The 16,210-nt window shown below is 47.0% G+C and overlaps 1 protein-coding gene across 4 annotated transcripts in view; it reads right to left on the bottom strand.

Annotated features, from left to right (window-relative positions):
* The window catches only part of TTC28 (tetratricopeptide repeat domain 28), a 719,970-nt gene that overhangs the window by 45,227 nt on the left and 658,533 nt on the right, over nucleotides 1-16,210 (bottom strand). For all 4 annotated transcript variants that reach the window (XM_031656035.1, XM_031656036.1, XM_031656037.1 and 1 more), the window contains one exon: nucleotides 6,307-6,447. In XM_031656035.1, the coding sequence (XP_031511895.1) occupies nucleotides 6,307-6,447 (141 nt within the window). The remainder of the gene's footprint in view (nucleotides 1-6,306; nucleotides 6,448-16,210) is intronic.

Below are 16,210 nucleotides of genomic sequence, written 5' to 3'. Positions count from 1 at the left end.
TAAAGCACTTAGCACAGTGCTGAGTGCTGGGAAGTAATAAGCAGACACACACTGCTGTCATTATCATCGTTGCTATTGTTGTTGCTATAGTTACTTAATTCCCTCCCTTCCTCCTTCCCTCTTTCCCTCCCTCCCTCCCTCCCTCCCTCCCTTCCTTCCTTCCTTCTTTCCTTCTGTGCCTGTACCTACCTAACACACGGCACCCTGCTAGGCTCCTTGGGGGATACAGAGATAAATCAGAAGCGACTGAGCCTTGGGCAAATGCACAGCCTGGGAGGGGAGGGCATGGACACAGGTGACGAATGCAAGGTGCAAGGTTGTGGCTCCCTACCCACAGATAAAGCACCAGGAAGTTTTAGAGAAGGGAGAAATGATTTCCAGTAGGGGCAATCCAGGATGGATTTGTGAAAGATGCTGTGTTTGACACAGTGCCTCAGGGGAAAGCCCTCTTTGGCCATGTCCCCATGTCCAGGTGAAGACCCTGAGATGTGAATGGGCAGGTCTGGGGTTCCTTTGGGTTAGGACAGAGGGTGGGATGAAAATGGAATAGGAAATGGGAAGAATGGCAGGGTGGGACTGTGAAGTACTCAGATGCCAAGCTCCACACTTCCACCTAACTCCACTGGAGCTCCTGTGATTCCTGTTGAGAGAAGGACACAAACAAAACCGCGCCCCAGCCAGAGGGGAGGACAGCGATGACCGTCAGCCTGTCCCAGGTGGGTGGTAACGGGATCAGTGTGAGGGACAAAGTCACATCCAGTGAGGGGCAGATTTCATCTCTGCCACTGACAAGCGGGCAGACTTGGGGCAATTCACCTTGCGGAGCACCAGCAACTGTTTGAGGCTGTTGATAGGCACCAAGATAGGCAGGGACAGGACACAGGCTCCTGCCCAAAGCCTGGTGACTGGAACCAACAGCTGCAGCAGCTGTTGGCAGGGAAGATCCTTGCCCAGAATGGTCACAGTGAGGTAAATATGGGTGGATGGCAGCCATGGCATGCTGTGCATGCCTACATTTAATGTAGCACAGATGACCTGGAGGTCAGAGGTGGAGAGAACACTCAGCTCCTTATCAGGGCCAGAAGCCAAAGAGGCACCAACAAGGAGCAGGGGACAGGGATGCAGGACCCCAGCCAGAAAGCTGGGTATGCACTCTTGGGGGTTCAAAGCTATAGCTACTGCTATAGCTGTAGCTGATAGAAGATTGGGTCATCCCTCTGCATTTATTCAAAGTGTTTCCAGTGGCCCTGAGAGAGGTTGTAGCAGGAAGAAGCATCAATCTATCAGTTTCTTGGTGGTGATTTGATCTTTTGGATCTTTTGAGTAGTTGATTCACCCCTAAAAAAAGAGCCTTTGGTGCCATAGAAACCTCAGACTCAAAGTGGGGAGAGAAAGAAACTACATACTACACAGCAGGATCGATCTAGTCATCATTACTCTTATTGCGTCCTAGTAACAACTCTATCAGTAAGCAAATGTAAAAAGTTGAAGGTCACCTTAACAAAGGGCAGAGCCAGGTTTCAAATCAAGGTCTGGCTGGCCCCAGAGCCCAAGATTTCTCCTCTGCACTGTGTGTCTCACCACAGACAAAGGCCTAGACCTAGGAAGACAGTGATCAGCAGATCACTGGCCTACACTGGGCTTTTGCAGCACTGCTGCAGCACACCTCTGTACGGCCCTAAAGCAGGGTGGCCCTCATGTATGTTCATAAAGAACCACAGCCTGGCCAGGCACGGAGACTCACATCTGTGATCCCAGCATTTTGGGAGGCCACCGTGAGAGGATCACTTGAGCCAGCCTGGGCCAAATAGCAAGACCCTGTCTCTACAAAAAAAAAATTTTAAAAATTAACTGGATGAGGTGGTATGCACCTGTGGTCCCTGCTACTCAGGAGGCTCAGGCAGGAGGACTGCTTGAGCCCAGGAGTTTGAGGCTGCAGTTATTTATGACGGCACCACTATAACCCAGCCTGGATGACAGAGTATGACGCTGTCTCTAAACAAAAAAAGAACTACAACTACACATCCATGCACATGCACACACAGCAGGACGCACGTGTGCCAGGTCTCAGCTTACTGGCCAGGCTGGTCTTGTGGAGACGGCTCTCCTTTCCAGTCACTGCTCTCCACTGTCCTGCTGACACTTTCTTCCCCATGCCTTTAGGAAATCGTCCTGTGTATTACAGTCACTGCATTCCCTCCCACCTCCACTGCAGGCCAGGCTTTCACGCATGGATTTGGAGGGCAGCATAGGCTCTGGGAGCACTACTGCCTCTCCACTTTCAGGGCCTGACCCTCAGGTGTTGAGGGCAGAGGGGGAAGGGGGCAGGCAAACGCTCTGGAGGGCTTCCTCTGCACCCCTCAACATGGCAGCCAGCTCTGGCTCCCCCAGAACCCCTCCCCTCTGCCACTGGCTGCACACTCTGTAACATGTGGCTGAGGTCCCTGCCCAGCAGACAGTCTCCTGGGTGGGGAACCAGTAAGGTGCTAGGCCCATGTGACCCACCCAGCGTGACACACACACACACACCCATGCCACGTGAAATGTGGGCACGCTGAGCACTGTGGCCATCCCACTCCCACCTAGCATTCTCCCTACTTTCTTTTCTCCCTGTTCTATAGTCATGGAGGTTGGGCCCATGGGATGGAGATGCCTCTTTCCTCATCTAGCAGGACCCCAGTTTTTGCTGGCGATTCTCTAGAAGGACCCCCAACCAAGCTGAGGTTCTCTCTTGCTTATTCCTTGTCCAGTCTTCTGTGAGAGACCGGGAGTGTGTCACAGGGCACTAGAGGGAAGTTGCAGAGACCTGAGGGTGGGCTCTGGCCCTGTTGTGCTCCTCTCTTTAGAATAAGGAGACTTACTTCTTTGTCCTCTGTTTTGGCTCTAGTCACTGCTCTCTGGACAATAAGAAAGTCCCTCTCCACACTGTGTCACACACAGATATAATGTGGAAAATTAAAGACCTAGGATGCTTGTTGTACCAATGGTGGCTTACAGAAGTCAGGAAACTTCTCTGGGGTACTGGCCCTAAATGACTCTGGATGGGTACACCTTACTTAATACCAAGGCACTCCCTGTAGTCCAGGATCCAGGATGCAGTCAAAAGCCTGTCCTGTTCTTCCTTCTCTTTTCTACAGCAAATGTGATCTGCTGACTGCCCCAGGTCCAGTCACATACACACATACCATATATACATACCACACACAAACACACACATACAAATACAACTCTGCACACACAAATACTTACATACATTCCCACAGAACCTCCCCCCACCCACACACAGACACTTACATGCATGTGCTGGCCTACCAGTCCTCAGCGTCACTCCCAAAGGATAGGGCTGCTGCTCTGCCCTCTGGGGCTCACACCAAGGTCAGGGTGCTAGCCAAGAGAAGGGTCTTTGTTTTTCATTCAATAGTGGTGCTTACCCTGAGTTCAAAATGCAAATGTGTTTTCTGCCAATAGGCAAGAAGAAAAATAGTGATTGCAGAGACCTCAAAAATGACAGCAGAACAAAGATCAATTCCTGAAGTGGCAAGGGAGAAAAACCTAAAGCCAAGTCGCACTTGACTTGCATTAGCTACAGTGGCCTCATTGCCAAATCAGTCCAGCAAACCACCCAGGAACAAAGGGGCCAAGGAATCCATAAAATCACTGAGCTAGAGAGCCCCTGGAGAGAGGAGCCCTTACTGCTCCAGCACACAAGGCCCTACACACACGGTTGCTTCCATGTCACCTCTGTTGGCTCCAGGGTACGAGCACTCTGCAAATGCTAGCCACTATCAGCAATCTGCAGAAACGCCACTTCTAGCTGCTCTGTTCAGTCACAAGCCAGTGCACCTCTTAGCCCAGATCCCTGGCCATATGTGGGACAGAGAGGGAGGCCTGGGACCCCACAGCAGAGCAGGGACAGGCTGGCAGGAAAGCTGCAAGGCATGTTTTGGCACCCGTTCATGGGCAGACCTCCCTCCTCTCTGGCCTATGTGTGCTGAGCTATAAGATGTGAGGGAAGTTTGCACTGTTTTAACAGGGATACCTTTGCCTCCATGGTTCCCTCAGCTGCAGCTCCACTCTCTTGTGGATGAAGGCCAGAACCCCGCTTCCTGGCTTCTGAGAGAGGCACTAGAGAACACGCAGTGTTGCAAACTTACCTGGGCCTTAAGGGCTCACTGCATTGAAGTGAGAAGAATGCCGGCTATTTCCCTCATCCAAAGGGTCGGGATTGGAAGAGTCTGCAGAGACCCCTTCAACTCCTTTGCTTTTCTGAGGGTGGGACTGGGTTGGGTCAGAACTTGCCAATGGAGCTGGGTGCAAGCTCAGGGCTGTGGGCCTTGCTGCTCCCCACTCAGTCCTCAGGGCTGGGCACAATACTCAGCCTGGCTGGGGACGGAGATTGTGTTGTATAACTGAACCAACAAATTAATCTACAGTACTGTGCTCACTGGAGTTATTGCAGGGCTGCTCCAAAGGACAGAAACCATCTTTCCAAAATGTGCACTCCACCATTCAAAATGCACACCAACCCAAAGCCCAGGGTTGATTACCTAGGGCCCTAGATATACCTGGCTCGACCCTTTTCTTCCATAGAGCTGAGGTCCTGGGGGAACTGGTTCCTGACTGCTAGAGTGTCTGCAAGCAGGTCACCATGGATGCCTGACCGCCTGCTTTGGCAGCTCTCTCATGTGAAGGACTTGAGGTAGGAAGGGAAGAAGGATGGGGGAGGCTACAACCCAAGGTGGCCAACAGCTGCTGCATAGGCACATAGACATCTCATCCCTTCCAAAGTTTCTCCACCCACGTTAAGAATTTAAGTTTAGCACTATTCTTCCCACTTTATTCAAAACAACAGAAACCCACCAGTTGTACAGTGTCTTCCACATATTAAGTCGGTCAGTGTGTTATTTATACATTGGCTCCATTATTCCCACATTACAGGAACCCTGCAGGGTAAGAAGCCATCCCCATTTCACAGATGACGAGACTGAGACTGACAGAGGTGAAACTGCCTCCCTAGTGTCCTACAGCTGGTGTGGCAAGGCCAGAGGCTGCACTCTGAGCTCTTCACACTCTAGTTTATCACCACAGCTTGCATCACCTGGCAGAGGTAAGTGTCACCTGCCTTCACTGGCTGAGAAGTTGGCAGAGCAAGAACATGCATCCAGGCCCAATCCCAGGCCTCCGCAAACCTGGTGGATCCCTACATGAAACCAAAGGCCATAAGGGACACCTGTGAAGGTGGCTGGGAAGAAGGAACTAGGCGTGAACTAGCTTGAAGTTCTGGCCTCCTTACAACCAGGCTGCCAGCTCCTACATCCCCTGTCCTTGGCTCCCTTCCCACTCAACTCAGCCCTGGGAAAGTCAACACACATTTGTCACTCTGACAGCACAATAATGAGAGGAAACCAGGGCCTGGAGTAGGAACAGACAGGGCACACAATGCCCTGCACAGCAGGGCTGCCAAGCAGAGAGACTGCCTCCCACCCAGTGCATAGTCACTTCCCACCTGTGTTCTAGGGTCAACCAGCTGCCCTTTAAAGGCAGGCCCTCAGGCTGTGGAAGGGACCTAGGGAGTCTGTGATGTCTTTCCAAAGAGGTCTATCAAAATGTACTCCTAGGTTGTTGCCAGGCAACCAAACAACAGTGGGACAGGTGTCCCTCAACCCCAACTGTCTGCCCTGTTTACCTGGACCCAGCTCGGGTATCACTCCTAAGAAAAAGATGAAGGGGTGTGCTGGCTTGGAAATTTCAAACTCGATTCATCTTAAAGCCATTAAGAACTATTTGGTCAAGTGACAGGGAACTGAGGTCTTGGCACAGATGGGTGAGCCTGGGTCTGGATGAGTGCATTCCTAGGCCCAGTTTCTCCTTCCAACAGCACCAGCATTCTCACTCTCCCTGACCTCCCTGAATCTCAGGCCAGGAAGTCAATGCAGGTACCCACGAGTTACCTGCAGAAGCTAGCAAAGAAGTATGTGAAGTTACTCTGGCTTCTGCCTGATGTTTGGAAAGTCAGCTCTGAGGCTATGTGAAGAAGCAGCCGACTGTCCCCTGGGACTCCCATCCCAGCCAAATGAGGGTTGTCACGTCAAGCCTGTCACTGTTTTCTCACTTGAGCTGGAGATGCTGCTGTGAAGCAGAGGCTCTGACGGGCATGGGACTGTGGAAGCATCACGCTTGCTGCTGCAAATGCATGACATGAGCCAGAAGCCTAACCAGCCGGAAGGAACATCCACTAAAAGCACATTATCTGTGCTCAGAGCACCCTGCCCTGCACTGGGCCTAGGGAAAGCACCCTACACGCACCTGTTAAAGAGGTTATTGCGGCGAACCATCCGCAGAAAGCCAGTGGGGTCAGTGACCGAGTTGAGTTTGTTGTTCATCTCTTCAAATTGCTGGTCCATGATGTCTCCCGCTTCACTCTCTGTCTCACTGCTGGCACAGGCCCTGCAGGAAAAATTGCAGAAAAAGCCAATCAGAGATAGGAAGCGCTGAGCTATGGAAGTCAGCTCTGAGGTCCTGTGCCATTCTGTCACCAAACGATCCTCTAGTACCATTGCCTCCAGATGTCAGCATTACCCTACTCCCTCCTCAGTGTCCCTGAGGCCCTCTTCCTGAACTTCTTTTGTCCACTGCTTCTCCAGATGAACTCTGGTTGGTTGTTTATGGGCTGTCACCCCCCACTCTGCTGTGAACTCTCTACAGGCAGGAGCTGTGTCTGAATAAGAATTGTATTCCCAGCACCTGGCATATGCATGACAGACTAGGTGAGGTGCTGTCTGTGATGGGCTGGCCACATACTCTTCCCAGAGTAGAGCTGAGGCAAGTGCAGCTGTGAGGCAATCCTCCCTGCACAAGCTGCAGTCCAGTCCATTTCAGAAACAGTAACTAAGTACCTACATCGTGTTGGGTACTGTCCTAGGCAAGGGGGACATGCAGCCTAAAATGGCATTTTCCAGATGAGGGGACAAACATGCTGACAAGTGGCTGCAATGCTAGTAGGGCAGGCACTGCTGGAAACGCAAACGTGAGAACTGCTGCTGATTTGGCCCATTTTCCAAGCTCAGCATGAGGAGGTGACCATTTTTTAATTAATAAATTCATATTTCCCCTATGACAGCCTTTAACAGAGCATCTCACAATGTGTTTTAAGTAAACAAAAATACCCAGGAGTACCTTGATTCATCAGCATGATTAAAATGGCAAAAGGCTTAATAAATGTAAAAGCCATGCACTGTGCCCTGATGAGACACGGACAGCCAGGCCGTGGCTAATGTGTCTGTGGAAGCACTGCCGGCCTGCAGTCATCCTCCTCCATGCCACACCATGCCTCCCAACCAACTGAGGCTCACAAAGGCGCATGTCTATGTTGAGCCCTCACCTATCCTAGGCATCAGGAACACATTCAGACTTTGCTGAGATGCTTTGCTGAGATGCTTACTGATACCTTGCCCACAGGAAAACTACTTTCAGACCTTCCTGCTAAGGACTGGCATAAAGAAGTGGAGGGCACCAGGGCACTGCAGGCAGCAGTCAGTCACTAGCCCCTCATGTGCTAAGCAGGTGGGACTCTGGAAAGGCGCAGACCACCTGTCGCTAAGAGGAATAAGGCTTGGTGCATAGAGATTTGGGTTTAAGGCAAACATGACCCACTTCAAATGGCCAAGCTGGTGACACCTGTGACAGAGAAGGGAAATAAGCCCCTCACCGGCTCATTCTGGGGGGCAAATGAGACATGGCATGTAAAGCTGCTATGCAAACTTGAATGCTCTATGTGAATACCAACCCTGGTGTAAGGGCTAAATTTATGTCAACGTGACTGGGCTGCAGGGTGCCCAGATATTTGGTTAAACATTATTTGGGGTATGTTTGTGAGGGTATTTCTAGATGAGATTACCATTTAAGCTGGTAGACTGAGTAAAGTAGACTGCCCTCCCCAGCGTGAGTGGGCCGCATCTGCTTATCCATTGAAGGCCTGGATAGAGCAAAAAAGCAGAGAAAGAGAAAATGTGCTCTTTCTGTGCTGTCACCAACCTAAGGCATCAATCTTTTGCCTTCAGGCTTGGACTTGAACTGAAACTTACACCACTGGCTTTCCTGGGTCTCCAGCTTGCTGCAGCAGATCCTGGGGCTTCTCAGTCTCCATAACCACATGCACGAATTCCTTATAATAAGTTTCCTTTATCTCTTTATAAAAATAAATAAATATACATACAAACACATCCTATTTATATCTACGTGTTGTGTGTGTGTGTGTGTGTGTGTGTGTGTGTGTGATCTTTTATTGATTCTGTTTCTCTGGAAAACCCAGATAAAAACATCTAGTAATTATCTCAGAACCACACTGATGACTGGTAAAGTCCTGGCTATTGGCCTGCTTTTGTTCCCAGCCTTCACAGTCTGGAACTGGCTCTTTAACCATAGTGCAGTACCTGGCATGCAGCAGCTATGCAGTGGGGAATTGCTGAATGAATGAATGACCTATGCTGGAGAGAATTTTACAATGTGCCAAGTATTTTTACACAGATTTAATTTTATCTCTATGACAACTCTGTGAGGTAGGTCTTATTATCTCTATCTTATATCTAAGGTGACAGAGGTTCGGAGAATCCAAGGAACTGGGCTAAAAAGTATTAATTAGGTGGTAGAGCTGAGTCTGAGTCCAGCTCAGATCTGTGGCACTCACTGACCTCCCTCCTCCTCCCCCTAAAAGGCTCTAAGCTTCTCACAGACTCCATGCTTCTCTCCTGGGGTTTGACTTCGACAGGGAGGGGCTGAATATAGGAATTAGGAGAAACCAGGAAACTTCTAGCATCGAAACAAATCACCAAGCTTCCATCATGTTGGACAGCTTTTATTCCTCTCACTGCCTGGTGGACGTCAGCTGAACAGGCAAGCAGGTGAAGACTTGAAAGGCTCCTTTGGGAGCTGAAGGCCCTTCACAGAGACCCTGGTAAATATTACTCAACGAGCTCCTCTGTCCAGGGACACATTTATCATCTGAATGCAACTGCCTGCTTGGAGCTGAGAAATCGGCTTGTCATTCAGCACTTTGCAAAGGGGAGAAGAATTGCCTGGGACCTGTATCAGCCTCCATTATCTTGCAGTTCTGTTCTTACTGTCAGCCACAGACTGAGCCCTCAGTATCTCCTGCTTAATGGGGTTGTTTCCTATTTCCTGACCCTTCAAAGTATTAACACTGAAGGGAAAAATAAACAGGCGATGTCATAGATAAAGGGATCTCCCATTTACAAAACAAGCCTCATATCTATATAGTAGGAGTCCCTAGTGCCTTGCTACTGGTTCTCACAGCACACTCACTCTCCTGCACCCATTTCTCTGAGTGACTTTCTAGAGATGGCACATCTGGTCACCATAGGCCCTGATTCAATCCATATTGCTTCAACAATAATTACTGGGTGGGAACCATGTGTAAGAATTATAGGGGCTAAATAGATGAGAGTCACATTATAGCTGCCTTCAAGGTGCGTACTATCTGGTATGACTAATATCCTTTAGTTCTTCCTTATTACTAGCCAATCCCTTTTACTCCAATCTCTGTTCAAATTATTGTGTGGTTTCTTATTCTTGCTTTGATACTGACTGATATATACTGAATGTTAATTTAAAAAACAAAATAAATCCTATTACCAAATCCTGGGAGAAAGTCAGGAAAGTAAGATAAGCTTTGGTGCCCCTCACTCATTGATGAGGTCATTAGGCTGACCAATCCTCAGAAACTCACTGTGCAACCAGTACATCCAAGACACTCAGCTGGGGCTGGGATTACTCAAAGGAAGAACACTTCTGCCCTGAGAAGCTGCTAGATAGGCACACTAATCTCTGCAACATGAAAAATAAATTACTACATAGTAGCACATGTATGTATATAGAGAGATTGAATGAACAATCAGTACAGGATAAGCAGGGGAGAGAGCAAGAAAAGAAAGAGAGGAGGAGGGAATGAATATGAGAATGTGAATAAACAAACAGTGGCTGTGCAGAAAGAGCCCCTAAAGCATTTAGTCTTACAGCCTGATTTTAGCCACTATTCTGATGGCCATGATCTGAAACAAAGAAACAATAGAGACACATTGGCTTTGCAGACAAAACTGGCAGTCATAGCTCAGCAGAGGATAACTCCAGGGAGAGAGGGCACGTGAGCCGGGTGGCAAGACAGGAAGAGTGGAAAAGGAGGGCACTCCTGGCCCACCAGCTGCTCAGCACTGGCAAGCTAGGGAGGCACCAAAAGCTAAGATTCCGCCTGTCTTTTCTTCCCAGTCTGCTTACATTCCACTCCTGCCTAACCAGCTCTGGACCCTTGGCCCTGCCTACCTGTCTTGCCCTCCAGACTTGGCCACACACTCGATTTCTCCTTCCTTCGTGGCTCTCTAGGCATAAGGATTCTGGCTCAGACGTCCTTCTTGGGCCCTTTCTACTCCTGGACTCTGGAGGGTAAAAGAGGACTCTGTTCTTGTTCCAGGGGCCTGACTTGGCACTTGCCCATCAGCCAGAGTCCTGCCTGGACCTGACCCTAGTCTTTTGCCTGGAGTCAGGTAGAAGGTTGAGGTCTGGATCATTATGGTCATGGAGAACAGTGAGGGCAAAAGGTCAAAGTCAGTACAAGCTGGCTTAAGCAGAGGGCAGCAAGGTATACCTCCTGGCGAGGGCTGAGAGGGGAGCTGGAGAGAGGGAGCAGTCCAGAGACAGGCAGTAGCTGCTTCATGGTACCTACCTGCCCTGCTAGCATCTGTTCCAGGGACTCTGTGAGAAGCCCAGATCCTGCCTGCTCTGGGGAATATAAATCATGCCGTCACCAGAGGCAGGCTCCAAAATGCTGTTCACATGCAGCTTTCCCCAGAGAGATGGAAATGGCTCATGAATCAAGCACCTCAGAGCTGTGCCAGAGCTCATCCTGTTCTTGGGGACATGGCTTGGCAAGAGGCTCCAGATAGGATTTTCATTTGCAAGCATGGCCACCTGATCTCTCTAAGAACATGCTTGCTCTCTGTCATTCCCCTGACAGTTGCAACTGAAGCTCCACAAGGCACACTTTTATTTATGTCTCAACATCCTTTTACTACCTCATTCTGTCTCCATTCCCCGCTCCCCTCCAGGCTTCTTGTGCACTGATAACCAGTTACTTGCCAAAGACCAACCAATTGCAACCCTGAAGCTGGAAACGACAGGCGAGAAACTCCATCTTCAGTTTCCTGTGCACAGGGCAGTGAGACAGCTCCTACACCGCTGGCCCCATGCCCGATGGGAGCAGATCAAAGGCAGCAAAACACTCCTTTTTTCAAAGCGAGGATCTTTTTGCAATTGGTAAAACTTCAGAAAGCAAGAGTTAGTGCATTTGCAGCTACTTCCTATAATCATTTTTTTGCCTTCTGATTCTGAGAGGCCAGGTCTAACTGTGCCAGCACCCTATGTTGGGGATTCTACAACCAGGAAGCAGAGGGTATCTTGGAGATCTGAAAAGGTGCACAGATGACAATACCATGCGCACTTACTAGGTTTTGCATGGGCTGATGTGCCAACAGCTGAAAAGGCCCACCCATTTTTCCCAGTAGCCACTTAGCAAGAGCACCAGAAAATGAAGACATGAGACTTTTGGGAACTCAAGATTTCTGAGACCTTTGAAACTTTCCCATGTGACTTACTTACCAGTTCCTGTCTATTTTTTCCTACTAACAATTCGTAAACTTTTAAGATGAAAAGAGCCTGGGCTAAAAAAAAAAAGCAATTTAGTTGCAATCTTAGTCTCTGATAAAACAGACTTTAAACCAACAAAGATCAAAAGAGACAAAGAAGGTCTACTACATAAATGGTAAAGGGATCAAGTCAACAAGAAGAGCTAACTATCCTAAATATATATGCACCCAATACAGGAGCATCCAGATTCATAAAGCAAGTCCTTAGAGACCTACAAAGAGACTTAGACTCCCATACAATAATAATGGGAAACTTTAACACCCCTCTGTCAATATTAGACAGATCAATGAGACAGAAGGTTAACAAGGATATCCAGGACTTGAACTCAGCTCTGGACCAAGTGGACCTAATAGACATCTAGAGAACTCTCCACCCCAAATCAACAGAATATACACTCTTCTCAGCACCACATCACACTTATTCCAAAATTGACCACATGGTTGGTAGTAAAACACTCCTCAGCAAATGTAAAAGAACAGAAATCACAACAAACTGTCTCTCAGACCACAGTGCAATCAAATTAGAACTCAGGATTAATAAACTCACTCAAAACCGCATAACTACATGGAAACTGAACAACCTGCTCCGGAATGACTACTGGGTACACAACGAAATGAAGGGAGAAATAAAGATGTTCTTTGAAACCAGTGAGAACAAAGACACAACGTACCAGAATCTCTGGGACACATTTAAAGCAGTGTGTAGAGGGAAATTTATAGCACTAAATGACCACAAGAGAAAGTAGGAGAAATCTAAAATCGACACCCTAACATCACAATGAAAAGAACTAGAGAAGGAAGAGCAAACACATTCAAAAGCTAGCAGAAGGCAAGAAATAACTAAGATCAGAGCAGAACTGAAGGAGATAGAGAAACAAAAAACCCTTCAAAAAATCAATGAATCCAGAAGCCGGTTTTCTGAAAAGATCAACAAAATAGATAGACCACTAGCAAGACTAATAAAGAAGAAAAGAGAGAAGAATCAAGTAGATGCAATAAAAAATGATAAAGGGGATATCACCACGATCCCACAGAAATACAAACTACCATGAGAGAATACTATAAACACCTCTATGCAAATAAACTAGAAAATCTAGAAGAAATGGATAAATTCCTGGACACATACACTCTCCCAAGACTAAACCAGGAAGAAGTTGAATCCCTAAATAGATCAATAACAGGTTCTGAAATTGAGGCAATAACTAATAGCCTACCAACCAAAAAAAGTCCAGGACCAGACGAATTCACAGCCGAATTCTACCAGAGGTACGAAGAGGAGCTGGTACCATTCCTTCTGAAACTATTTCAATCAATAGAAAGAGAGGTAATCCTAGCACTTTGGGAGGCTGAGACGGGTGGATCACGAGGTCAGGAGATCGAGACCATCCTGGCTAACCCAGTGAAACCCCGTCTCTACTAAAAAAAAAAAACACAAAAAACTAGCCAGGCGAGGTGGCGGGCACCTGTAGTCCCAGCTACTCGGGAGGCTGAGGCAGGAGAATGGCGTAAACCCGGGAGGTGGAGCTTGCAGTGAGCTGAGATCCGGCCACCACACTCCAACCTAGGCGACAGAGCGAGACTCCGTCTCAAAAAGAAAAAAAAAAAAAAGACGGAATTCTCCCTAACTCATTTTATGAGGCCAGCATCGTCCTGATACCAAAGTGTGGTAGAGACACAACAAAAAAAGAGAATTTTAGGCCAATATCCCTAATGAACATTGATGTGAAAATCCTCAATAAAATACTGGCAAACCGAATCCAGCAGCACATCAAAAAGCTTATCCACCATGATCAAGTCGGCTTTATCCCTAGGATGCAAGGCTGGTTCAACATATGTAAATCAATAATTGTAATCCATCACATAAACAGAACCAATGACAAAAACCACATGATTATTTCAGCAGATGCAGAAAAGGCCTTCGACAAAATTCAACAGCCCTTCGTGCTAAAAACTCTCAATAAACTAGGTACTGATGGAACATATCTCAAAATAATAAGAGCTATTTATGACAAACCCACAGCCAATACCATACTGAATGGGCAAAAACTGGAAGCATTCCCTTAGAAAACTGGCACAAGAAAAGGATGCCCTCTCTCACCACTCCTATTCAACATAGTGTTGGAAGTTCTGCCTAGGGCAGTCAAGCAAGAGAAAGAAATAAAGGATACTCAATTAGGAAAAGAGGAAGTCAAATTGTCTCTGTGGATGACATGATTGTATATTTAGAAAACCCCATCGTCTCAGCCCAAAATTTCCTTAAGCTGATAAGCAACTTCAGCAAAGTCTCAGGATACAAAATCAACGTGCAAAAATCACAAGCATTCCTCTACACCAATAACAGACAAACAGAGAGCCAAATCTTGAGTGAACTCCCATTCACAATTACTACAAAGAGAATAAAATACCTAGGAATCCAGCTTATAAGGGATATGAAGGACCTCTTCAAGAAGAACTACAAACCACTGCTCAATGAAATAAAGGAGGACACAAACAAATGGAAGAACATTCTATGCTCATGGATAGGAAGAATCAATATCATGAAAATGGCCATACTGCCCAAGCTAATTTATAGGTTCAATGCTATCCCCATCAAGCTACCACTGACTTTCTTCACAGAATTGGAAAAAACTACTTTAAAGTTCATATGGAACCAAAAAAGAGCCTGCATAGCCAAGACAATCCTAAGCAAAAAGAACAAACTGGAGTCATCAAGCTACCTGACTTCAAACTATACTGCAAGGCTACAAAACCAAAACAGCATGGTGCTGGTACCAAAACAGAGATATAGACCAATGGAACAGAACAGAGCCCTCAGAAATAACACCACATATCTACAACCACCTGATCTTTGACAAACCTGACAAAAACAAGCAATGGGGAAAAGATTCCCTATTTAATAAATGGTGCTGGGAAAAGTGGCCAGCCATATGTAGAAAGCTGAACCTGGATCCCTTCCTTACACCGTATACAAAAATTAACTCAAAATGGATTAAAGACTTAAATGTAAGACCTTAAAACCTTTATGATACCATAAAGACCTTTATGACACCATAAAACCCTAGAAGAAAACCTGGGCAAAACCATTCAGGACATAGGCATGGGCAAGGACTTCATGACTAAAACACCAAAAGCAATGGCAACAAAAGCCAAAATAGACAAATGGGATCTAATTAAACTAAAGAGATTCTGCACAGCAAAAGAAACTATCATCAGAGTGAACAGGCATCCTACACAATGGGAGAAAATCTTTGCAATCTACCCATCTGACAAAGGGCTAATATCCAGAATCTACAAAGAACTTAAACAAATTTACAAGAAAAACAAACAACCTCATCGAAAAGTGGACAAAGGATATGAACAGACACTTCTCAAAAGAAGACATTTATGCAGCCAACAGACACATGAAAAAATGCTCATCATTACTGGTCATTAGAAAAATGCAAATCAAAACCACAATGAGATACCATCTTATGCCAGTAAGAATGGCAATCATTAAAAAGTCAGGAAACAACAGATACTGGAGGGGATGTGGAGAAATAGGAATGCTTTTACACTGTTGGTGGGAGTGTAAATTAGTTCAACCATTGTGGAAGACAGTGTGGCGATTCCTCAAGGATCCACAACTAGAAATACCATTTGACCCAGTGATCCCATTACTGGGTATATACGCAAAGGATTATAAATCATGCTACTATAAATACACATGCACACGCATGTTTACTGCAGCACTATTCACAGTAGCAAAGACTTGGAACCAACCCAAATGTCCAACAATGATAGACTGGATTAAGAAAATGTGACACATATACACCATGGAATACTATGCAGCCATAAAAAAGGATAAGTTCATATCCTTTACAGGGACATGGATGAAGCTGGAAACCATCATTCTGAGCAAACTATCACAAGGACAGAAAACCAAACACTGCACATTTTCACTCATAGGTGGGAGTTGAACAAGAACACATGGACACAGGGTGGGGAACATCATACACTGGGGCCTGTCAGAGGGTGGGGAACTGGGGGAGGGATAGCATTAGGAGAAATACCTAATGTAAATGATGAGTTGATGGGTGCAGCAAAGAAAGGCTGGGAGACATCCTACTCTACGGGATGTCTCACACAGGAGAAGAACCCAAGAAACAGAGAAGCGATGTGAGTCTTTAAATCAGGAATACAGGCTACACGCTGGGGATGAGGAGAAGGAGGCGGTGTAGTAGACAGCTTTGGAGCAAGCTCTGACCACCATAAACATTCTACTTCTAGAAATTGCCTCCCTGGGCCAAGCGCGGTGGCTCACGCCTGTAATCCCAACACTTTGGGAGGCCAAGGCAGGTGGATCATGAGGTCAGGAGTTCAAGATCAGCCTGGCCAAGATGGTAAAACCCCGTCTCTACTAAAAATACAAAAATTAGCCAGGCATGATGGCGGTCGCCTGTAATACCAGCTATTCGGGAGGCTGAGGCAGAGAACTGCTTGAACCCAGGAGGCAGAGG

The sequence above is a fragment of the Papio anubis genome, chromosome 16, assembly GCF_008728515.1.
Source record: "Papio anubis isolate 15944 chromosome 16, Panubis1.0, whole genome shotgun sequence".
NCBI lineage: Eukaryota > Metazoa > Chordata > Mammalia > Primates > Cercopithecidae > Papio > Papio anubis.
The sequence above is the reverse complement of the archived record's forward strand: the minus strand, read 5'-3'. Positions and strand labels throughout refer to the sequence as shown.